The following is a 25785-nucleotide window of genomic DNA, read 5'->3' as shown; positions in this document are numbered from 1 at the left end:
ATGACTAGGGTAGTAGCCACGGTTCAACCCTGGTCGCGTAATATGACCACTGTCCGGTAATTCGGCCGTTCTTGTAGCCTAATTCATGCATAATTACCTCCATTCTGCGAAATTCGTAAATTATGCCAAAGAAGAACGTCGTTTCATTATATGCTGAGTTAGTTCCTAGCAGAAAATGTATACAGAGAGCAGGAATTCATGGTTGTCGGCGTGTGTACTTAATGTGAAGGTAAAGTTCTCTTAGGGCCATCGTCTCTGAGTGGATCGAAGAGTTTGTCTTGATTTGACGAACTCAGAGCCCTCAGAACGTCCAGTTACAGCCACGATCACGAGTAGTGAAGAATGATTTAATGCATTGAAGAGGTTGAGTAAAAGCTTATCTCTATGTAAATACCGCATGGCAGCCTTATCTTCAGTGATGTGCTCCAAATAGGCAATCGCAAACACCCAGTGACTTCGTTTGTTACCTTGCAGAATATAATGGTAAGCAAATCGTGAGGGGAAGTTACTGTGCAATTTGTATAGAGGTTTTTATTAGTAAATGTGGGGAAACGTTTGAAATCGCTGATCTCTCTATCGAGACACATCGAAGCCTTAACCATTAATATAAGTGCTTTCCACTCACCATGAAGAATGCATACGGTTTGGCGATTCACAAGCGTGTTTCTAAATGTCGTGTTCTTGCCCCTTTTTTCACTTGCCTGCTTTAGTGAGAGTATTCAAAATTTTAGCGGAATAGGTCTCAACACCACCCTCAAACCTATTGGATCTTTGTTTTCTTGCAGATGCCATCGAATCGGTGGCCAGAATCGGTCGCCATTGGATTCGTCTCGACCACTACTCAGCGACACGAGTGCAGCGCATCGCTAGCGACCACTTTGAATCATTCTTTTCGTCCTACTCATCCTCCCCTAGCTGCAACGAGGCCTATCTGTGCTTCGAGAGCACAGAGACACGAAATGCCTGGATTACTGCGATTAGAGCCGCCTTAGATGCGGAAAAAGCGCGTCTGAGCCTCAGTTATTCAGTTTCTGATGCTACTGATGCCACCACTGGCAACGCAAATGGTGCTGCGATGACTTTAGAAGTGTCTGGGTGTCGAAAGTGGAGCTTTGATGCACGGCCTTTGGACAGAGACTTAGTACGAAGTTCTCTCCAACGTGTACGTGGCGGTTCCATTAATTATTTGGTCATCGTAATGGAACATGATAAGAGGAATGAATGAACAGCCGCGTGAATGGCTTAGAGTTGGGTTTTTAATTGCTGATGTTGGTAGAGACGTACAGTTGGTGAATGAAAGGGAAGGTGAAAGGGAAGGCCATAAACGGGTTATGGATTAACTGGAATGGTGGTCAACGCGCGGGTGGATTAGATGATTGACTGGTGGATGTCCAGATGGGGAATGTATGGATGGCCCAATTTTTGGTGGGTTCACCAAAGGTCAATGGATGTACGGTTTTCACGGGCCTTATATTTGTTTGTTTTTGTGCTCAGGTAAGCCTGGAAACCCCCCAAATCACAATCTCTACTTGCCAAAATGGTTACAGATGAAGTACCGATTGGTAAATTGTGAATAAATCAGAGGTGGATGAATGGGTGAATGGCTAGATGGTGGACGCATAGATACTGTGCTAATGGACTGTGCATACGTAACTGTCTCAATTATGTATGCGTTGGTCAGAGGTTAATTGATGGCTAATTGGCGCTCCCTTGAAGTGGTTTATCTCATATCACTTAATGCTTATTTTAGTTTTCTCAAGAAAACGAACTATTCGTCAGTCACCAGCGGCGACAAAATCGTCTTAACCTCCTGTCAGTTTGTCCTGATCTTCAAGTAAGCTTAAAGTTATCTCAAAATCATTTTTCTAAATATTCAGTGAGTCGAAAATATTGTAAAGGGATGAGCTCAGTAGAAAAATTTGACCCAAAAATTGAGTTAGGAGTGTGTTTCGCTCGATTTCGATGTGTTGACCGGCTTTGACTTTGTTTACCATGATTGGTGCTGATGAAGATTTATTAACTACAATAAATTATAATTCACCGGTTCTCTTAAAATACAGCAGAAATCTCGAGTGCGTGATGCGACAAAGTCGAGCTCAAAAGTCAAGTGGCTTTTATTTCTGCTTTTTTATGGGGCGCACTAGTTAAATGCTCATTTCTCGACTTGAAGGTGACTCAGTTGAAACTAGTGATTTTCAGTCAGAATAGAGCACTTGTTGCAACATAATTAGAAGGGTTATGACTTTACAAGGCAATATGCACAAACATTCTGCAAGTCAAAAAAATACAACCCTCATCCGAGATGGATAATGTCAACATTTTGGCATCTCTGAGTTTCTTAAAAACACCTATTTATTCATGAAGATATGTTAGTCGGATATTCAGTCAAATGCTAGTTGTGTAGTGCATGAAGATTCATTTGCCTTGGCAACGGATAAGAGCTGGAGGGCTGGAAGCTTGGGTGGCATAATCGGAGCTTCTAATGAGCTACAACATCTTGCCGTACTACGCATTGATAAAGACATTGTCTTGTGCTATCTCTAGCACCCCCAGTTGCTAAGTGAATAGTACTGGTGAGCGGCAGGACTTTACGCTGTAGAGAAAAAAAATAGCTACTTTCAGTAGTAGCAGTGTGCGATTTCTGAGTAGTACGTTCCATGTTATACGGCCTATAATGGGGAAGGTGTATACGAGAGTTAGTGCTCGTGGCACAATTCACTAAAATTATTATTTATCTTTGAAAACCTCATATTTGAGACTAATTTATCGCCACAAGGCAACCAGAGGACGGGAAACTCTTGAGGTTTGATCAAAGGACCATTGACATTTATCATGATTACCATAACTTTGTGTATCTATTGTAAACTAAGACGTGAATGTCTTTTAATGTTCTTAGATCCCCTACAACAACCAGCTGCCAAGCGAGTACGTACGTCGTCGACAGCAGACAGCTGATCTGTTGGAGAGCGTTGAGAACTCGACTTTGGAGGAGTCGCCGAGTGTGCAAAAACTGCTGCCGCAGTGCGCATGTAGCGAGAGTAAACGACATTTCTTGGTCACATGCCTCTCTCTCAAGACAGGACTTCGTGCCTCCATTGAAGATGCTACTGGAGCCTGGGAAATTGATAATGTACGTTCCTTACCCCCTACTTTCTTCCTTTAGCGTTGAAAGAAATAACTTTGCCTATTGACAGTACTCAAAGTGAAGATTTGGGCAGAGTCGATGATGCTCGCTCCCCTAAATGCACCTCTTAAGCTGTATGAGTTTTTTTTTCAGAGGTCATAGGCATTCATGACAGCAATGAATCAACCAGAAAATCGATAAAACGGTTCTTCTTTCTAACTCCTTTTCTTAATCATTCTTGCCCTCCTTTGCCTCGAAGTCACTACTAATTTGTCCTAATTTGTTCTTTATTTGGAGGATGACAGTAATAAAGTGGACTACCTGGGAAATCAGTCATAAGCGTTCCCTCCTCACCCCTCTTCGCATTTCCTCCTATTCTTCTTCCATTGCTTCAAAGTTCTTCATACTCATAACCATGTGTACTCTCTCTTCCTTCTCTTAACTTTTTACTTTTGGTAGTGATCTGAATCGAGGCCCTTAGATATGTGTCGCCAAGGGGTACTTTGGTGTTGCATGGGCATTGAATGCATTCGCTGCACCTTGCCATTTAAATTCACCTATCAGAACAGAAATGTTCACTCAAACTATCGAAAAACACATTGGGTGTTGCTCAGTAGTTCAACACTTCGTCATTGTTTCAATTTGTCAGCGTTAGTGAGGTCCATGACGGAACTCGTTTAAAAATAACACGAAATTTTTACTGACCTATCCGGTCACAAGTTCGCAGCATTTGTTGACCAAGTTCATATCAAAATTACAAAGCCCGTTATCGGCAAAAGTTTTCTTGCCAATCAATGCTATCGTTATGCTTTGCAACAGATTTCAAGTGACTTCAGGTTTGCATAGAATTACGCCTTTTTAATTCCTCTTTTTCTTTTTTTTCCATAGCCGGAACCGTTTTTTGTCTCCTTCTTCCTTGCCAGCACAGCTGACAGTGGTACCCGTCTATCCGAAGATTTCTGTTGGAATCCCAACTCCCCTTTAGTTGAGGCCATGTTCTCTCCAGAGGTCTTCCGTCGTCTGCCTTGGCACACTGCCGACACCATTCCCTTTATCCATCACCAGCCTGTTAGTCACCAGCCAGGAGGGAAAACAATGGCTCCCCCTCCACCTGTACCCCTCAATCCGCATGGTTCACTCACTCCTATGCCCTCAAAGCTGGCCAAGTGTCGATCCGTTAGGATAATATTCCATTTACCTTTTAGCTATTGAAATGGATGTCATTGTTTCTCTGTCTTGCTACAGGCGCTTCTCTCACTTGATCCGGCCATCCGTGCAAACCACCTCTTCCTTGTATTCCGTGTGGATAAAGTACTTGTGGGCGGAATTAGCCAGGCCGCTGAGAAGTACATGAAAGCCGCGAGTGGTGGCATGGACGCAGGAAACGCACCTACCTCAAGTGACCTCAAGTCAGGCGCCGTGCTGCATAAATCTATGCAGTCCTACTCCAAACTCCTCGGTCGCTATCGAATGCCCTTCGCATGGGGCGCCAGGTCGGTAATCATTTCTAAATTTAGACGAGATGTCTGTTGGAATCGTTTAATTTGGTGGTTTTGTCTTCGCAGGTGGTTGTTCTCGAAAGAGACACAAGTACCTCTGTTCAAAATGGATTCCTCTAAGGTTTCCGAACCCTCCCTCCTTCAGTCGGTCCGCCAGCTCGCTCGACTTCTGACCCTCTCCAAGGAAACCTCTTCGGCTGAGGCGATGATGGGGACAAGGAAAACGGAGCTGGTCTTGTCACTGACTCCAGCGGTGCTGGAAACCCTGGAAAAATCGATAAAAGCTGAGGTGTTACCAATACAACTCCATGTGGCAGTGAATGAAGTCTCGAATGAAGTTGTCTCTCAATATTTGGTCGGTCTAGTGACCTCACAACTGGAGGCAGCACATTCAAAGCAGAGGATAGGCGATGGTGGTAAGATGCAGAAAGTGGGGCCCATTAACCTTCTTCATGTCAACGACTTTTCTCCTGAGGAGGTGGTGAAGGAGGTAGAGGTGTTCGTCACGCGAAAGGTGCGTGTGATTGCAGGAAAAAATTCGTATGGAGCGTTCGATCCAGGTCTGTTTCCCATCGTTTTAAACGTCCTAGAACTTTAATATCCCCTGATGTGATTTATTTGGAGAAATTTGGTCTTAAGCTACCTTTTATGTTGCCTTTCTGATTATTATCATTAGTCTCTTCGTGTTTTGTTCGTGAACCAATTATTAGGGCTCATCCATTCTTGTCACGGGCTTTTTCTGCGTTGCAAGGCACGGATATCTTTACCCTTCTCATGATAATGGTCTGATACGAGTTAAGAGAAAATGTTGCTCCTGTTCTTCATGGTTTATTTTGACTTAGCATCTATAAGAATCCAATTTCACTAATTTTTGCGCCTATATGCTATTCACTATTCCCTCTACCTCATCAGTTTTATTCGACGGTAGCAGCGGCTACAACAACGCACGCAGCAGTTTCCTCCTCTTCGGTGACAACAAACGCAACTCCATGTCCTCCCTTCGCTCTGAGGTATCGACTACTTCCACATCCTCCGCACTATCGAACGGTTCCACTGCCAATGGCACCGGCACCGATTCGGGGTCTGCCAGTCGCTTCCTCCGATTCTCCGCTGTACTCGCTAAGGCTGCCTCTCTTGAGCTCAGCAGTCTCGTCAGTGGTGTGACTCACGACGGGGCTGGTGCGGAAGGAGTGGTGGGTGCTGCGGCGTCGGCAGCGGCTGCCGCTGCAGTTGAGGAAGCGGGGACTCTGTTCAATCAGCCCCCCCTCTCACTGGTTGATCCCTATCGCAGCTTCGTGCACACTCTCTACATATATCCACAAGCTCTCAACATGGCTATTAAACATTCCTTTGGGAGGGTAAGTTTAATGTAGTTAATAAAATAATTACTTCGTTGAAATTAGCAGCAATGATTGCCTTAATTAAGTCGTTTGTAGTGACATTAACCCTCTCGTAAACCCTTTAAACTATTATTACTTTGTTAGAAAGTAATCGGTTAAACACCGGGTATAAATGATTTACCCTTATAGGCACGGAATTTGTGCTGCTTTATGGAAATGCGAGAGAGCGATGCAGTAGACGCGAAACCATTGAAGGTCTTCTACACCCGTCCTTCCCTAATTCAACCGGCCTTCGACACATGGTTCAACACTACTGTGCTGCATCACGACTCCTCGCCCACCTTCCTTGATGAGGCAAGTCATAAAGTGTTCTAAGGCTAATTAATGTTGAAACCTCTGTGTGATGAAGAAAACCTTTTACGAGCTTCACGTACACATCGTTTCACTGGTTCGTCTCTTGTACCTCAGGCGAAAGTGTGTCTTCCGATAGTGCTGACACGACGGCATCACCTTCTCTTCCGTTTTTATCATGTTCGCTGCGATCTGGCTACTAATTCAACTGAAAAGACTTCCTCCACAAAGAAGGCTCTTGAATCCTCCACTGGCTTTGCTTGGCTTCCCGTACTTAACGAAGATGGCAGGTGAGGCTGAAAAGTGATCTCGCTTTTTCAATTCCTTTTATCAAGAAGTTTATTAGAAGAACAGTCGTTAATCCTGCGAATTGACAGTCTTAGTTAAGTAATGATGTTTTACTAGAAATTGGCGATTGATATTGAATTTTGTCGTTTTTCTGCTGAATTTCTATACTTTCACTTTTGTGTTTAACATTCCTTTTCAATGTTAGCCTCGTCTCTGGTACTATCTCGCTCCCCATCTCCCAGGATCTTCCCAATGGGTATCTTGATGCAACAGCTAAGTCCACCGTGAGTCGCTTTAGCCCATGCATCCATTCTTTGATCATCCATCCATCCACCTATCCACGCATCCTCTTTCACTCTTAATTCATCTTCCCTTGCAGCGTCGTCCGATGTCTAATCACCAGTCATCTTCGTCCACGATGGGTAATGACGTGCGTTTAAGCTCTACCACCTTTGGAATCGAGCCAGCATGGCTGGACAACAAGCGACCCCTTTTCACCCTTGCCCTCGAGCCCGTCTCCACAATGTATAGCCTGGACGCAAAGTTGGTGTCCTTCTTCGACACGTGTGCCTACAAACTTGCCGTCTACACGGTGCCCGTTGCTACTGATGCTGTTGCTCCGGTAGGAACAAGGGTGAGTGTAATCTTTACTCTTTTTACGACGGTCTCGTTTATAAAGGACTGTTTGACTGTCCTGGTAGGTCCTCTTGAATTATCTAAATTTAAAGTCAGCAATGTAATCGTGGAACTTCAGGTGATTTATTAGCTGGTGAGTCTTGGAATCCGATGTAATTTTCCTTGATTTTGAGCCTTCTGTAAGATTTGCCAATTGACTGGATGAATTTTAAGTGAATTAAGTGATGTTTTTTTCGCCTTTTTGGTGGTGGAAGGCTGTCTTCCTGTCTTGTGAGATTTCTTGATAAACCTAAGATTTGATATAATTTCAATGGATCTTGGACAATATTCTAAGTACTTTAATCGGGCTGGAGCAGTTGCCGATTGATTGAGTAGATATCGAGCAGCTCATACTTTCTTTTTGCTGACTTTTTAGCAGAAGTGTGCTTAGCTGTCCTGGAAATTTTTTCGTTGAAATTACATGGTTGAACTTGAAATTCGATAAAGGCAAGACTATTTGACCATTCTCGTAGTTACGCTAAATTGTCAAATTCTATGACTTGGAAGTCAACTTCGTTGTCTTGAACTTCAGCCTAATGTTGACTTCCTCTGTTGACGTCTGCTCTTTGATAGCATTAGCAAGATGTATCCTATCATTACCAGAGCTTCCACTTTACCATTCTTTAGTGTTAAATTCTTTCAAAATCGGATTCTTCCTTTTAGAGTGTTCGTTTCACTACCGACGATAAGTCGTCCATCCCCTCACGATCCCTATTCCCCTCTGTTGCCATCTCCCGAATAAACACCACCACGGGCAAATTACTGAGCAATGCTATTAAATCGCTCCTGTTGGTGGAGTGCCATGCATTGGTTCAGTTTTTTCCCGCACTGGCCAACCAGATTCTCGAGGTACTGCTGGTCAGCTCTGCAATGAGTCAATTGGAGACGAGTACGGCGTCGGTAACAGGAGATGCTGGCCAGTGGTTGGCGCTTTGCCAGGATATGATTCCTGGTGGGGTGTGCGATCTTGCCAAAACTGCTGTGGGGTGAGCGGTCTTTGTTTATTAGGTATCAATGCTACCAGTTAATAGTAGTAACATTAAACATATGCGATGACTCGATTCACGGATAGACTGCTACTATTTATTTTGCATTTAAATATAGGAACCTAAAAGATTTCTCAAACTTTTAATTTTACTTCATGGTATATGTCAAGTTGGTTATCTTTTACAACTAATTAATCTTTTCAATGGACAAACAGTTCAAGCTAATGCAATGATTGTTTCAATGCAAAAGTCGCGTAAAACCTATGAATTTTATCCAAAAATAGATTCAATGAAGTGACACCCAAAGTGTTATCATTTATTTTCGGTCGTGCCTTTACAATCATCTGGATGGTATTTGGCTGCCAATTTTAAATTTCTAATTTCATTTGGAAGATTCTTGACGGAGAACTCCCTGTTGCAAAGGTGTAAAAGTGCTGTTGAATTTTGTACAAACTTCCTGTTTTATTTTTCTCTCCTACTTTTTTAGAACCTTTTCGTTGATTCTGTGCATCATCGAGGATGCTCTTTCGGGCTCTACCACCACCTTCTCTCCCTCCGCGTCCCTCTTCTCAAAGTCAACCCAAAACTTCACGACAAGACCCGTCTTGTTGAAGAATTTCCTTGAAGTACGCTTTACTTTACATCTTGTACCTTGATATCATGATTAAATTTTGATTGATGCGGGGATTAGGCCCAAATTTGAGTGTTTCGTTCTTTATTTACACCTAGCAAAATGTATTTATCTGGTTAGTGACGACTTTGTGCGTATATTTACCGCCTGCGTTGTCTTTGAAGACCCATTAAGGACGCACAAATCTGGAAGTGGCTCTATTTTTGCTATTCATAATGGACGGAGGAGTAATAGTCTGGGTGGTGGCACGACCAGATCGCCATATCGCTAGCGTGGTAATCAGATCGGAGTAGACAGAAAGAACTCGTACTTGATTGTTTCATTTGCAAGTTTGCGTTATTGGAGTTCGTTTAATTTGTGCAAAACTCAAGACTTTGGCAGCTGTAAGAGTTGGTGGTGCTTTTGACAGCTCTTCTCTTGTTACTTATCGATGGTAGATGCCATCTGTGACGTCTAGGTGTGGAATCGCGAATTGGAATGTTGCCTCAGTCTGATCGAACAGAAGGGCTAAGTCTAGCAGCATAAATACCTCGAACAGATGTCATAGCACTAGCGTCGTAGCTGGTTCGCAAAAGTCGGAAGAGTTTCTCTTATTCGAATGGAAATTTATAAAACAAATACCATTTTGCTTTAGTTTTCACTGGACCCCAGCACCCTCTGTTCCTCGGCCTCCGACATCTACAAACTCCCCACCGCTGGTTCCTGTGCCCACTTTCTCCACCACGCCGTGGTGCGTGGAATGATAGCCCTCATGGTGGATCCCTCTTGTCCCTCTGAGATTGCGCACAAATTCTTTGTTAACGCGTGGTTTTTCTTCAAAGTGATTATTAAGTCGTTGGCTCAACACCTCAGCTCCTCCAGTCGATACAAGGTGATAGAATATTTTTTATTGAATTGACCTGAATGGTGCTGGTTTTAATCTCTATTTGACTGGCTGTCCGTAGTTTGAGCGCAAGGAATGGGGGCGCTTGTCCGTTGCATTCAAGACTGATCTGACGGTCCTTTTACGACTTGTTGGCAAATGGATGGTGGAGATGTGTGCAGAACGCGATGAAGGGGCTTCAGAAGGCGGTCCTTCCGATACTGGTTCAACCCGTAGTAGTCAGTCGTCCTCTGTACCGGGTGGTGGTTGTGGTGTCTATGATACCCAAGTGGTGGAGACCTCCAACACGCATTCAAAGGTTGCTAAAACGTTGGGTGCGGAACTGGCTGATAGTACTGCCGATTTCCTGGAAAAATTGCTTCTTCTCATTGATCGGGGTTTTGTGCTGCAGCGGTTGAGGGATTTGCTAACAGTTTTGGAGATTAGACACAACATGGTAAATGCTTTTGCTTAAACGCATTCAAATCTACTTTTGGAGGTAGTCGGGCTTTGCTTTCCCACTTGTTTATTTCCACTTAGTCTCCCATTGAGGTGGATAATTTCAACTGTCTTCGCTACCGTCTGTTACAGCGATTTTCAGAGACCCAGTTCTTTGTCCAGATCAATTTGCCTTCACTCAGTCCTCACCTTTCAGGTAGGCTAGATTGCTATTTCTTTAGCTTGCTACAGCTCAAATACATGTTCATTTTTGCCCGCGGTGTTCACTGGAGGAAACAGCGCTCTTATGTTAGTGGCAAACAAGCATTTAATGTACTCTGATATCTCTCTAAGAATTGTGAAGCACTTGCTCATTTAATTATGCAACACAATTAAACATCATTGAAATAAGCGGCTATTACTACTCATTTAAGTGGAATAGATCCATTTTTAATATTGTAAATAAGCAGGAATGGTTCCCCGCCCAGTCGAAACTCCAAATTTCAGTATACTTTGACGCATGTTGTTTGAATCCTGCTGAGTGGTTTCGAGGAGAAGTGTACTTCAATCTTACTTTAAACGAATAACGGCCACACCTCATCGAGCTTTGTAATTCTACCCACAAAAAAATTAGTAGCACAAGCTTTTTCTTCGAAAGTGCACTCTAAATTGACATCCTAATTGTCGGAAGTCGCCTGGAAATAGGTATTGACTATATTTTTCCACCCACCCTTCATTTCGAAGATCGCCGAGAGGAATTAACTCTAAGTGAACGTTTCTGTAAGGAGCACTTTGTGGTGGGCTTGAGTCTGCAGCAGGTGGCTTGCGTGCTGGCCGGCTGTGCAGACGCGGGAGGTGCAGTCTCCACTCGGAGTTTGCGTCAACCCCTCCTTCTCCTCCTTGCTCAACTCGCTAAGGTGACTTTTGACCCACGCTACGCCACCTCGCGTCGACTGCTCTCGCGCATTTACATGCTCTATCTGCCGCTGGTGAAAATCGCTCTGGAGAATATCAATGCGCTAGGACCGCCTGGTGCGAAGTGTTGATTTTTTGTCTCCTGCTTCGGGTTGGTAGTTTTGCCGATTGCTGGCCGACTCCTAGTTTCAGTGCCATCTATTCGATCTATTCTACGGATTTTGACTCGATGTGTCGTCACTTTGATGATGTTTAAATTCTGCAGATAACTTGACGGAATTCTCTTGATTGCTTTTAAATTCAACATATTTAAGACTTTCTTTAGTTCGTAGACCACACCTTTGTCTCTCGTCTCAAATAGTTTAATTTCGTCAAAATATTGATTACTTTTAACCATTATTACTGCCAATTGCGTATGGTACAATGCAGATACATTTGATTACCTTCCCTACAGCCGTCTTCACATTATTTACCTTGTTTGACTGATCAGATTACTCGGCCAATGAATGCCAAGCATTGAATTGTCTGTTAAAGCGGGGTCTTCACTCATCTCTCATTAGTTTGTCCTGTGAATCGCATTACTACCAATCAAATGCCCCCTATTTCCGTTTGGTTCGCTCCATGGTGGAGGTTGTGTTGGGAAACAATTGCAAATCTTTAGCACATTTATCCATAGTTTCATCTGAAAGTGCTTCAATCAATAGAACCGAATTCGTGTTTGAAAGTTTAGTCATTTATCTTACGGGGCTTTTGATGAAATGTACTTTCCCATTGTTTCTCTTTTTTTCGCAGGTCTTCAATTGCGCGAGCTAGAAAAGGTGAGTAGTCATGGTGTCAGTTCATTGGGTGATGCCACCGGTTGTGATTCACAGTATCGACTCAAGTCGCGAACGTCGCACAAGCTGCGAAAGCTTCACGGCCACAATCACAACAGCGGCCATCAGCAGCCACGACAGACGAACAAGAAGGCCCCGATAGCGCGTCCAAGCAATATGACTACGCTGTCTGATGGTAGTATAAGCTCCCTCTCTTGTCCCACTACGTCGGCATCCAATTCGTCTAATTCTTCTTCGGAGCGAAGATCGAATGCCTCTTCCATTTCTTCCTCCTCCTCCACTTTCATCGGTCCTGATGGAAAGGTGGCACCGGAGGTACTAAAACAGATCGCTGGATTTAATAAAGGTAAGTTTTCAGTTTGTCGAGGCATTTTCATGATGCACTTTCTATATCTACTCATTTAATCAGGAATTGATGAATGTTGGAGTCTGGGTGCAGAATAGACTGCTATGAGGGCTAAAACAAGTAGTATAAGCCTAACTTGTCCTACTTACTCAAAGTTGTGCTTGAAACATTCGGGTAGTTCAATAGCTTCGGCAAGCTTTAAGTAGGAATTCTGTTTGGTTTATTGTTTTGCGCTTATTTTGAGAAAAGGTAAGCAATTACAGCCTTTTCAATAAGAGCAACTGCCTAATATTTGGGATTTGATTAGCGGTAGCCTTTTTTCATTGGAATGATCTTTGGGTTTTTTACCTTTTGGCACAAACCTCAACGTCTCAAAGTTTCTGTTCCCTTGAGCGAGTGTTACTGGACGCTGGCGGTTCGGTATCACAGATGAGTGGGCAATAAAAGTGATTTACAGAATAAAGCCCTCAATTTATTCCTTTTTTTCTTGCGGTTTCAGTGCTTCCACTTCTTGTAACGTTACGAACTATTCAGTCAATTTTGTTAACAGCTCCTTATGGCCTACCTTGATTCGTTTGATGCTGTGCAGAATTTGAGGTTAAGGTGATTGTCTGAAGTCACTACGACTTCGGCAGTCCTCCTCCCGCGGATCTTTACTGATTTAAGCATCCAAAGCACACGCCTTCCTCCTGTAACGTTTCGCGCATCATCCAGCCAGCGAAATCGAAACCATTAGTCCTTTTTACTGAATTCGTTTATCGTTGCTACCAATGTGGCGCTCGAAGTGCCTCTGAAGGCGTCGTGTGATTTGCGGTTCAAGGAGTTAGTAAGCCTAAGAAACGGTTGGGAGACCAGTAGAGCTCTCTTCAGCCAACGTGTAGACGGAATCGCACGGTCCGGTATCCTGCTATCATGCTTCAGTACTACTGGTCAATCACAGGTTAACCTATTGAGAATGCTTTTCCCTGCATTTAGAAGATTGCTGTTTTTACAGGTGGTTCGCTACAGTATGTGGCACCACGTAGGCGTCTGCCAAACGAAATATCAACAACGATAGCAGCTAAGGCAAAGTTTGGAAGCACAGCGACTCTCACGGAGGGCGGCAGTGGCTGTGTCAACAAAGACGAAGATGAGGATTCGGAAATTGGAAGGGTGGACTCCTCCAATCACTACTGGTACGCAAATGATGGCGGCGACAATGGTGGTGGGGATAGCAATGGTGACTACAACTCCGATAGTAAGTACCCAGTCGTGTTTATTTAAGGGCAATAAAAGTATTGATAATGATAGATTTGTCGTAGTCTTTCGTTGGAACCCTCTAGACTGCGAGTTCAGCCCCCGATAATTCATTTTCATACGACAAAATCGTAGTATTTTCCATTATGGTAACAGTTGTAGTTATTTCATAAAGTTTCGGTGCTAAGTCGGCATGAAATATGTCTCCGCGTTGACACATTACTAGGAGCACCATTAGTAGTATTGGTACTGGCCTTGGCTGAAAATCATGGTTAATTAGCTATTTGGAAGGCACGAAATCGCGATAGCTGTTGCTTTGATCAGTCTACTTATCGCCTTCATAAGTAGTATGGTTTTTCTGTCTATTGACACTATTCATGGGGGAAATTTTCACTCATCTGCATAATATGGCTACATCTCGTGAAGCAGGGAGAAGTCACTTCACTTACGCCAGATGTGTGGCCAGCATTTTTCGTTTTAGTTGACGAAAATGACGATGAGTGGCCAGAACGAGTGCTTGAAATGGCGGGCGTCTTGCCCTCGGAAAAGGTCGATGTCGCCGATAGTCAATCGCGCCCTCCGCCACCCTCCATTGTACACGATGCCAAAACAGGGTCAGTTTTTGCGTATCCCATTAGTTTATCAGGGTTGGCTCCATAAATACCAGTTCATAAAAATAAAAATAGGTATTTAAATCTTGTATGGCCCTCAGTGTTATCCAGGGAGTTGGATTAAAGCACACTATTATAGAGGAATTGTTATTAACTCCTAGAAGGATCGGGCGGTCATACTGTCATGCGTAAGCACAACCTATGGAGATTAAAGAGCTCTTGCAATTAAACTAACACTAATTTATAATGTCAAGTCACTGTTACTATTCTTTAAAGTTGACGTGGTATTCACGCCCAGATTCATTTTTCTATTTCTATCTTCATACGAATTTTCCCTGAAATTTGGATGCAGGAATTGGCTTTGAATTGATGGACCCCCAGCTTTTTGTCAAGTTACATTCTTTATGTGTTTGATTGTAACGCTGGTAATCAGTTTAAGGTTTTGTTTAGATAAATGTATGAATAGTCTCAATTTTTTTCCTCTCTAAACAAGTGAATAAACGACACGTAGGTATTTGCGACCACATAGTTGTTGTCGTGACTTTCAAAGTGATTCGGTTGTAAGTTTATTAAATGTGCAATCTAAGAGTGACTGATTTTAATGGTATACAGTTTCTCCATTTGTGGGATTTTTAGATAGGTAAAACGTTGAAAGTACCCTCTCAGTTTCTAAATATCTTAATCAACGCTTTGTGGATTTTTGAAATATTTACTTGATAGAGTCATAGTAAATCGTTAACGCGTGGTATTTTTTTCCGACCACGTTTTACAACTTATAGTTTTCTGGTTTGGCGTTCATGAAAACTATTTACGTATTATCATCAGTGGTATGGAGCTCTGAATTATGCGGGCCTGCGTGTAGCGGCGCAGCGAGGACACTACCATAATGTAGGGCTAAAGATTACACCTCAAATACTTTTAGATAGGTTTTTAAATCTTGGATTCAAATTGTGTAATTTTCCTATCTTAAACTGGCCATTAAAATTAGATTTTGCACGCTTCCAAGTTGGTGCTTAACATATGGATACAAATAGCAGAGATTGGATTGTACGATCTTTAAAGCCAGTGACCATGGCTAAAATTCCGCCTGATGCTACGGCTAATCACGATATTTGACTTATTTTCACAGCCACTATTTATTCCCCCCTTTCATCGAAAGGTATCATGCGTTCCTTCAATTTTAATAGACAACGGCCTCCTCAGGTACCTCAATCCTCAGCAGGACCACCTCCGCTACCACCATCTTCGTCATCGTCCTCCTCAAAAGTGGGATTCCAGACTGAACCAACGCAGTTCGAGTACACATTTCGTCGGCACATACACCGCCATCCTCATGTACATCAGTTGCCCCCTCAACACCACCTCAACGACAAGTGCCAACGCGACCTCTACATTTGTCTCCTCCAACTCCTGGCCAACCTGGCCGAGGAACCTGTCGTTGCGTTGCTGCGCAGTCTGTCCGAAACTGAACGTGCCGACTTCCTCAAACTCCTTACGTATGTTTTATAAACTCACTGAAGCCATTTAGGTGGAGGCTACTTTGTCGGTTGGTTCTAATTTTTCGCTCCCACATTAACAACAAACCACATGTTTGCAATTCTACCCAAATCATCAAAGATCGTCAGATATTAAATATTGGCAGCAGGACAAGTGTCATACTTATCCTCTAGAGCTAAGTCCACTTTGTGTTTAGAGTTCCACTTACTTTTTATCTTGTTCCCTTTTAGGTTCGCTATCCAGCACTTGAAATATCGCGGACGAAAGTGCATCGCCAGGTTTAAGTAGGTTTGCATCTTTCCCTTTGATTTGATCTTGATAATGCAACTTGTATCTCTGTGTGCTCCCTTTAGTACAATTAGTACTAGCTCAGTCACCCAGCGTGGAACATTGGGTTCACCGCCAAAATCTGCCACTTTGGATAGTGGTAAGTGCCCTTTCGCTCGTGGCCAACTTCAGTTTCGATGTTGCTTTAAAGCAACTCGTTTTGGTACCCCGAGTTCACACTTGGGACCCATGGGACATACCTATTATAACTGCTTTTAAATTTTGTTTCCCTCAGTTAAGGAGAGAGTTACGCGTCCTCTAAACGCCACTTTCCTGGATCTCAGTGAATTAAATTGTTCGTTTTGTTTACAAATTATGTTTAGAATATCGTGTGCTGTTGGAAGCGAATATGGCCACCGAGGCCGGTCTTATTGTTCTGGATGTTCTCAACCTAATGAGCAACACTTTTCGAGTAAGTCCTCCTCCCTTTCCTCTGTTTTGCTTAGCTAATTCTGCCAGTTTGTAAATTATTTTGAGTCCTCAATTGTGAAATAACCTTTATGATGATTATTTAGAGGGACTTAGAGACAGGAAAGCCCTCCAATCCTGTCTTCCAAGGTATACTTGACGTCTATGTCTGTCTCCTCTCGACTGGCCAATCGGAGCGCCTACTCAAGCACACCTTCGCTTCGCTTCGCGTCTTTATCTCGCGTTTCGCCAAGGTACATAGGAACGTAGACAGTGCTATTTCATTTATGAACTCCTGATTATCTTACAGTGGGGAACTTATATATGCATTACTTTATCATTCGCACACTAGGTGCTCTTCTCAGAGACTACGGAGGCACTGGCGCGGATCTGCATGGCGGGGTTGCGTACCTCAAACCTCAATCTCCTACCCTGCACCGACGAAGAAGGGGGTCAATCGCCTACCGCTCTTACCCCTGTCGTCGGCACCTCTGCCATCACCCTGTCGTCGCACAGTAGTCGTTGCACTTTTGATCAAGCCAGCGCAGTCCATGTGGACATTCTTCGACTGGAGGCTTGTGGTCTCATCTACCACATGTGGCGGACCAGTTTTGAAGCCTTTGAATCGAAAGGATTCAAGAGGGTGCATTTGCAGGTAAAAAGTGGCTAATATGCAGTTAGCCCCTCGTGAAGTAGTGCTTGATATTTTATGCAGCCGAAAAATTGGTGACAAGTGGTCCTTGATTTTCAATCCTTGAAACAACCTTTCTTCAATTCATTTGAGTTGTTTTCCGGTTTTTTTTCCATTAATTGACAGATATGTTAATTTGGGGGGGGTGGGGGGGGGGGAATTTATCTTTGTTATCAGCTTGTTTTCTCATGAAGCATGATTTATCAATTAGTCGACTAAGTGAATGGTGGGTTAAAGCTAACTTCAATACACTGCAGAAGAAATTCTTCATAGATCAACCTAATTGTTCGCTTAATCCACCCACCTATTCATTGCATAAAGGCGCCACATCTACACTAGAATCACTTCATGCTTTATAAATTGATTGCGTTTTCCCCTCTTCATCGTCCACAGTTGATCATCTCCCTCTCCAAACTGGTCGGTGACATCGGTCCAGAGTTCGAAGCAAGTTTGAGTCTTCTTCACAGCCTCGCAGAGATGGACATCCAGCGCGGCGGTAACGGTAGTGGCATCGAATCAACTTACGCCCGGTCGATAAGTCAAGGTGCCTTGCTGCAGGCCCCGCTCTGCGGTCCAACTGCTAATGTATTCATGGAGGGCATTGAGGATCTCATCAAGCGTATTCGTACCGTACTCACTGCCACTGAAGAGATGCGCCGGTATGGTAATGATCTCTATCGTAAAATCGACCTCCAGTACTCCCTAGCCAAGTCGTATGCCAGCAATCCTGTCCTTCGACGGTGCGTCTCATCATAACTTTTGTCCATTCATAAAACGTGGGCGAAATTTGTCCTGATGACATTTAACTTCGTAGGACGTGGCTAGAAAAGTTGGCTGAGTTGCATTTGGCCTCAAAGAATATGGCTGAGGTGGCTATGGCCAAGCTGCACATTGCTGCTCTCATGGCTGACTACCTTAACAGGAGGGGTGAGTCGTTATTGCCGCTTAAATGCCTTTAGGTAGCTGATCTTTGGGAACTGCATTCATTGCCTACTTGTATTACTTTGTTAAGGTTTACTGGAGCGTAAGTGAACTAAAAACACGAGTACACGATGAGCTGGCTAGATGACTTTAATCAATGATTTGTGATTTGCTTGCGCAAAACACTGAGTTGGAACCAGTACTAGTGGTATTGGTGATGTTAACTTGTGTTCTTTTCTATTCAAGGTGAATTTCCCAAAGGCTGTGATGCCTTCTGCAAGGTTTCAGCGAATATTCGACTGGAAGAAGGCTCGCTACTCTGTGATCCGGCAATTATTGAACTTTCCTACAACCAGGTGTTTTTGCCTGTTTATAGTGTTTTTCCAAACCTCTCCATGGCTTTTTGGGTGGGATTAAGTTTTCATTGGGTTGGAATTTGTCATCAAATGACCTCTGCTATCGGTTGAAAAGCATCATGTTATCTTATGAAATCAGCCGCTCAACTTTTTTTCGTAATTATCAGGAAATTCCTCTCACTATATTATTCGAAAACTTTGATGCCTCGATTTGGCTTCTAACATGCAGGTAGTTAGTCATCTGAACGACTCTCTAGGCATGTGAGTCATGAGGATTCAAATGAAGAAAACTGGGGAACTCAAGTTCAGGGCTATTTTGATCAAAAAAACTTGATTATTTTCTCCTGGTTCATGTCCCTTGTGTGCGGAGGATCAGGGTCTAGTTAAGACATGGAGGACCTTCTCGCGGTAAGTTACTCTAATGTCTGAATGTAGACTGCGGCATTGATTAGATTTAGCGCTCATTTCTGCCACAGGGGAATAATTTCCTCTTTGGGCTCAAAAGGCTGCTAGACATGGTGCTTATGTGGATGGATAAAAGATATCACTTACTGATTCGTGAGTTAAGGTCAAGTCTCACATTAACTGTGGCGTTGGTAGGAGGATCTGCTGCGCGACGTGGCAGACGCGGCAACAGCGTTGGAGGCAGCAGGCTTGTTTGAGGCCCTGCAACCTGTTTATGCCCTTGTCACGCCGGTGTACGAGACACGACGGGACTATACGGCGCTGGCGCGCATCTACCATCATCTCGGCCGTGCATACGAGAATACGGCACGCGCTGAAGCTTCTGGGCAGCGTCTGTTTGCCTCCTACTTCCGAGTCACCTTCTTCGGGAAAGTGAGTGGCCTCTCCTCTTTGCCCTTCCATTCTGGCCTTACTTATCCCTAGTTCTGTCTCCGTCGGCCTTGTGTCTGCCTTATAATCCCTCAATTTACCACTGTCTAGCTCTGAATGCTTCTCCGGTCTGCCTGCTCCCCTGCCTCTGTGTCTATTTGGGTTTAAAGAGTGCTCTGAAGGCGGACGGAATAAGCATTGACGTACGGATGGGTTGGTCGCCCGTTACGAGTAAAATCATAAGCGTCATATTAATCTGCCGGGATAGTAGTCGAAACCTCTCAGATTGCACAGTTTAAACAAACATCATTTTGATACATGACTCCCTCCCTTGGTTCTCCCTATGGTCGCTCTTCTGCTTTGACTATCACAACGTGGTCAGTACGCGAAAAGCCACCCATGAGTTAGGGACTTTGGCTGTGCGTTGGTTTCTTCAACCTCGGTGATGTATCTTGCTAGGATTGTATATTCTTTGTTAACCCCATTGTAGGGCCTCACTCCAGGTAAGAACAGATGCTTAAAAGTAGATACTCACGGAAGCAGCATTCTGCATCCACTTTCTCTCGCTGCATTCCTCCAGCTTCATTACTGACTATGGTCTTGTGGACGCTATTCACCTACCAGAAGCTCCCAGACTCATTACCTCTTATATAATTATCTTCCCTTCATATATTGAACGCATTAGTGTCATTCCAATTGCCAGTTAATCTATTTGCGAAAAGTGGACTTGGCTTCTGTGTTTTTTAATGCCCTCATCTTTTACACAGAGTTTTGAAAGTCTTGCGGGAAAGTCCTATATCTATCGAACGGAGGCATGGCAAAATATCAATGTGTTTCTGCAGAATCAAGTCCGAATCCATGAAGAACGTCTTGGTGTTGGACACGTGGAAAAGCTGACCGAAAATCACATCGATCCCTCCAGGCTCTCGCCTGGGAAGGCCTACATTCAGGTTACTTTCGTGGAACCGTATATGCCTACAGACATCACCACTCACCGCACCTCCTTTGACCTTCACCACGATGTCCGCGACTTCTTTTTTGAAACGCCCTTCATCATGCAACCAGGTTGAAAAACTCGTAGTTTAGAGCGTGGACCTATCAATAAGAGATATGCAGGTGAAATTTACTGTCCTTCTAGGCATGTCTACAGACGCGTGTCTCCTGTCTTCCGGACCGAAGCGGACGGACGATCTGACCGCGCAGTGGAAACGACGCACGATACTGACTACGGAAGCGGTATTTCCACATCTTCGCTCGCGTCTGGGAATTGTCTCCAGCCGCGATATCGATCTGTCCCCTCTGGACGCTGCAATCGACGCGATTCAAGTTAAAGTGCGAGAACTGACCGCCCACATTCCGTGTGCGCCTCAGGAAAGTGCTAACGTTTCAGGTAAGCGTCTATCCCATTTATCAGTCACTGGCTGTGGATTGCGGAATACTTCTAACGGTTTTCACTGTTTTCAACAGCTCTTCATCTTTCGACGACAAAGAATCAACGAGGAGTATGCGTAACTACTGGTGCATCTCCAGTGGGTGACATCGGTGAAAGCTGGGTAGAGACAACCGCCAAGGGGGAATGCAGAGTGCCCCTATTGCTTGATATGCAGTTGCAGGGTGCTCTGCTGCCCACTGTAAATCAGGGACCGATGGCCTACGCGCATTCTTTTCTCGCTTCCTCACGGTCCCAACTGCACCCACCAGAGAAGATTAGTCGACTCAAACGCCTCTTCTTGTAGGGTTTATTGCAATTAAGCATTATGACTGCTTGGTTATGTGCGCAAATGGCAATGTTTGGTTGACGAATTCTAGTGATTTCCTCACCGTCTGTCTGGTGCTTCTAACACGGTACCGATCGGTAATGCTGCGCGTGCACCCGGAAAAGTATAATGCAATGCATGATGCCTTTGACCGATATCGAGTGGATTTGAGTAACCTTCTTAACGAAGAGGTTGGTTTTGAAATCATTTTGTTGCCATCTACCAATCAGGTCTACTTTTGGGGTTGTGGGAGTTCTGCTTATCTCTTAACTCCTTTACCTGTGCGTATTTGGGGATGTTTCAAACTTACTTCATCTCCAACCCTTGGGTACTATAAAAGCAGTCATTTATCATTGTGAATGTCACTGAATGCTGATTCCAAAGTGGAATTTTTACCTTTGATTTAGAGAGAAAAATGCATTTTAACCATTATTATTGCTGATTACAGAAGTCTTTCGGCTGAGCTTCTTATGATTTTAACCCCAGTGCTGCAGCCATACTTCTTTCTACTGACCCATCTTACGATGGTTTTGTCTCCTCAAGGTGGTGGTGGATGAGATGCGTCTCCAGGTTGGTCCCAAGTCTCAATTCACTTGGGCGTCGTTGACATAACCCCCCTCCATCCCCTCTTCTGCCAGAAACTCGTCTTTCTCTGCCGCCGCCACTGTCGTCTCACTCCACTCCTTCCCATTACTTTCCAATGTCCGCTTGTCTTCCCTTTGCATTCCGTCCCTGCCTAACTCCCCTTTTGATGAATCAATAGACCGACCTACTTCTAAAGGCAGGCAGAGTGGGTCTTTCCTCTGACGGAGTATAGCCGGTTTATCAGTAAGAAAATGGGCTATGGGGGAAAAACTTCATTTACCACACGTAAAGAGAGGTAGATTAGCATTTTTAGATGAAAATACCAACCCTGCCTTTTACTTAGCTCCATCAAAACAATGCAATGGATAGGAAGGCATGGTCTGCTTTGGGATCGAGGCAATGGCTACTAAAATGATGAGTTTTAGGGTGATTTACTTTAGAGAAGTGCAATATCCTATCCTTATGCTGGTTGATAGACTCGTTTAGAACTATTCAAATGATTTTCTGTGTTTTAAGCGAAAGTGTGCACAAGGCGTGTTATAACCCCAATATGGAGCACGGAAGTCGTTCTGACAACTTATTCCCTCTCCGAGCCTTCCTTTCCCTATCCTATTAGTGTAGCAATAAACCGACCCAGGTTGAAGGATAAGTCACACGATAGTCACTGGATTGTCTTCTGTAACACGTACGTTCTTAAAGAGCAAGGTCAACTGGTTTTCCTAGCCTAAAATCTGACAGCCCCAAGAGGGTTGAGCCAAATAATTAGCTTAGGAATTGAAAAAGGATAGGTGTGTAGTTTATTTTGAAGGTCAGAAAAATGAGAAAGAGGGCTTTCTAGTGCGAAAATATCGAAAACTAAGGTTTTCAGATGTTTTGGTGAGCATCTTTTAAACGGTAAAATAGGCATCGCATGCACTTAGATGAACTTCATGGCTCGGAATTAAGTCGAACAGATTTAGATGACAGATGCTGAAAAGGTTGCATCAAACTTCTCATTTAATTAGCTTAACAAACGCTTGCGAGGCATTTTCAATCTCACTGTAGCCCTCGGGTCGGATCTGCAGATGTTGCGAGGCCTACGATTCTGAAAGTGGCTTTACTACAAACCCAGGCAGCGGATGCATGTCTACTGGTTTCAATCACAGAAAGTGACATGGGATTCCAGTTATCAGGTATGTTTGCCCGACAGCTGTCATTATTTGGCAGATACGTGCTTTATAATTATACCTTCATTTTGTCTTATGTTGCTTTGATTCAACTGACTCTAGAAAGTCACATGAAGACGTCAACGCCTTGCCTTTTGGAATAGAGGTGGTTTTTCTGCCATGTTTAACCCATCGGACTCATCATTCTCCGCGCGGTTTCTACTTCAGTTTAGACGATGTGGTCTACTGGTCATGGTTACAGCCTTTCGGCCATTCTGTACGTTAAAAATAAATTTTCTTTAGCGGTATGACTTTGTTGGCTTTTTTTATGACTAAAGAACGAAAGGTCATCGTACTTCCTCAATATGACACTGATGAATGGAAGTTCAGTTTGTTAGTGGTCCTCTGAAACAATGCCTTGGGTATCAAATGCCTACCACACTAAAAAAGGCTTAGAAAATTGTTGAAAGATACGAATGAGCTGTTGTTGCTCGCCTTGGATGCCAATTAGCCACGTTCAAATGAAAGTTTTGCAAGTCCGGAAACGCTAAGGCACTGGCTGCTACTCTACTCACCGTACCTATAACCTCGACAAAGACGTGGCAACTGGCAGTTTATTCCACGGATCACATTCATGTGATGATCCATCTGTTGCCGTTATTATGCGTTGATAATGATTTTTGGACTCACTACTTTCCCGGTGCTGGATTGTCTGAATATGTGGGACGCTGTGGACGGGCCACACAAGGCAGTGAGCGAAAACCGAAGGCAACTTTTACCACTTTTAGCAACTTACCAGCCAAAAAATACCTGAGTCCTGCATAATACGTACCACAGAGTGAAGATTTCATTGTGGGCTATGCAGCTTACGAAGCCAGGAAGATATCGCAATTCCCCAAAGCTCTTCGCTTGGATTTTCGAAAAAAACTGCAGTCATATAGTGAGAACGACAATGTTGCACTTCATCGGAAAAGTGCGGAGAGTGCACATCCATTGCAAAGATGCATCAGAAGCCTCAGATGTTAAAAGGCGATAGTAAAAGCAGCTCTTCCAATAGTACCGATTGGGGTTTTCCCGATGCAGAAACGTACCGCTACAGCTAACTCACTAAAACTATCACCACCTACAACAAAGTGATCTTGAGAAATGGCAGTAAAGCTGGTTCCTAGTGACTCAAACTGCCCTGAGTGTTTTTATCTGATCCTTAAAAAGGGACTTCAACCCACCACTTCAAAAAACGGATCGAGACAGCTCAAGCCGACAAATTAACGAAGGTATAGCTTTATTGTATAGTCGCCCGATGACCCAACCAAAACCACCAGCGCCCATTCATGCGGTCTGTTTATCTGGCTCTTGAATGAAGAACTGGCCGACAGAAGGTTTAAAGGCGTGAGCACTGCGTGCCATAGCGTCGAAGGTGACCTTCTCCTTGATGTTGGTCGACTTCACTGAAGCCTCGTGGTTAGTGATGAAGATCCACTCCTCATCATCCTTTCCCTCCCCCTCCTTCGATGAGGGAGGTAGCAGCTTCCAATGACGCGTTTCAACCACAGAAGTCAGCTCCCCCTTCGATTTGATGTCTAACAGGGCCATTAGCAGGCTCTTAGAGATGCGCTCGTACGTCGTATCGATTACATACGCAATGACTGTAAAAAGAAAGGAGCTATTTAGAGGGCCCTTTAGGCATAAGGCACACCCAACCCTTAAACTCAAAAGTTTTTAGCTCTTCTTTTTGGGGACGGTGAGGAATCAGAACCCTAGTGTCACAGAAATGAAGTATAACGAGGGAAATGTATGCTGAAACGGTACTAGACACAAAATGCAAACTAGAATTAGATGTAATGGAAGTAATACATATCACTTCACACTGACCACTTTAACTATATTTCAAAAGCAGACTTTGGCCTATGGAATTTTACGAATGAATTACTACTTCCTTGGCGTAATTATTGTGAAACCGTTTATACAAAGGCCAAAATAGTTACCGGCTTTTCCAATATGCTTTCCGCTGTGGAATCAAGGAAGTTTAACTTGTCTGGTGAGAATGTGACCAATGAAGGCTTGGCAAGAATGGCGAGACATTGGGTGACATTATTTTTGAAATTTAGACTTAAACACACCAATCTGACGTCGGCCACATGCCCGATGACCAGCATCATAAAGGAGATCATTTACTCCATCAGTCGTGCACAAAAGTTAAAAGGGAAAGAGCGCAATTTAAACAAACGAGGTACCATTCATCACCTACTCAGTAGTGGTTAGAACTAGCAAGTCCTAAAACTTTTTTTGGTGCAAGGTGAGGATTTTCAATGGATAGAGGCTAAACATAATCACGGTATATACAATCCAAAAGCTGCAAATGATATTCACTTCATGCTCAGAAGAGACGAAATGAAAATATTTGAACAAACAGTAAAGGTACTCTCAATTTCTCATTTCACTCAACTTAAAAAACGGAACAAAAACAGCTCTTCCCCACAACAAAAAACTTATAGTTACGGATGCCAAATACTTAGGAGAAAACCAGCTCAAAGCGAAAAAAAAGGAAAAGCAACCTACAATTAGGCAAATAAATTATCTGTTATCCCAAAGATAGCTAGAGTAAGAAAACTGGCCTGCTCATTGCAGAAACCTGGCTTTAAATAACTGAGAGTTTTAGCCTACTATGATGAAGTGAGGGCATGTGCCATTTAAATAATAACAAGATTGCAAGTTCCCCGAAGTAATGAGGGTAAACATCGGCCTAAGGCAAAACCGATCGCAAAGTGATAGGAACCAAACATTTTTAAGCAGGAGACATAATGTAATAAAACAGAGGTCAGTAAATATGGATAGAGTGGATCGTCGGACACAGAATATGCGGTAGGAAAAAGTATGGGAAAACAAGCGGGAACATTACTGGCTTATCAAGCCAATTCACGAAATTTAGGGTAAAAAGCATCTGATGTGGTTCAGTGAATCTCAATCTGAACAAAAAAGAACAACTCACAGCTTCTTACAGAGCTGGTCCAATCTGAAATGTTGCCAACAACATCTTTGTTTTCCGCATAACTTTCCCAAAACTTCTGGAATTGGCAGGTTTCAAGAAGCGTCCCAAGGGTAATAATCGTACGGATGGGTTCCTCG

At 43.6% G+C, this 25785-nt stretch overlaps 2 protein-coding genes across 2 annotated transcripts in view; one reads left to right on the top strand and one right to left on the bottom strand. All coding sequences in view use genetic code 11, as the record gives it.

The window, feature by feature from the left end:
- EGR_09578 (Dedicator of cytokinesis protein) lies at positions 1–21541 on the top strand (the record flags this gene model as incomplete). The annotated part of the gene is made up of 36 exons (XM_024498827.1): positions 1–37; positions 786–1162; positions 1751–1834; positions 2897–3130; positions 4013–4300; positions 4370–4617; positions 4690–5183; positions 5536–5981; positions 6153–6329; positions 6432–6604; positions 6808–6886; positions 6982–7236; positions 7941–8263; positions 8751–8889; positions 9529–9765; positions 9839–10213; positions 10297–10411; positions 10939–11226; positions 11902–12291; positions 13286–13528; positions 14009–14141; positions 15326–15634; positions 15866–15919; positions 15989–16062; positions 16286–16374; positions 16478–16624; positions 16723–17025; positions 17455–17801; positions 17876–17988; positions 18229–18338; positions 18939–19175; positions 19940–20237; positions 20311–20562; positions 20640–20904; positions 20982–21120; positions 21473–21541. The coding sequence occupies 36 exons, from the start codon at positions 1–3 to the stop codon at positions 21539–21541; spliced, it is 7941 nt and encodes a 2646-aa protein (XP_024346767.1).
- Positions 21542–23988: 2447 nt separating this feature from the next.
- The window catches only part of EGR_09577 (Eukaryotic translation initiation factor 3 subunit K), a gene marked incomplete at both ends in the record, with an annotated part of 2262 nt that continues 465 nt past the window's right edge, over positions 23989–25785 (bottom strand). Inside the window, 2 exons of the mRNA XM_024498826.1 lie at positions 23989–24305; positions 25649–25781. Of these exons, the coding sequence (XP_024346766.1) occupies positions 23989–24305; positions 25649–25781 (450 nt within the window). The remainder of the gene's footprint in view (positions 24306–25648; positions 25782–25785) is intronic.

This window comes from Echinococcus granulosus, assembly GCF_000524195.1.
Source record: "Echinococcus granulosus chromosome Unknown EG_S00154, whole genome shotgun sequence".
Lineage (NCBI taxonomy): Eukaryota > Metazoa > Platyhelminthes > Cestoda > Cyclophyllidea > Taeniidae > Echinococcus > Echinococcus granulosus.
Note: the sequence above shows the minus strand (reverse complement) of the source record. Positions and strands in the feature narration are given on the sequence as shown.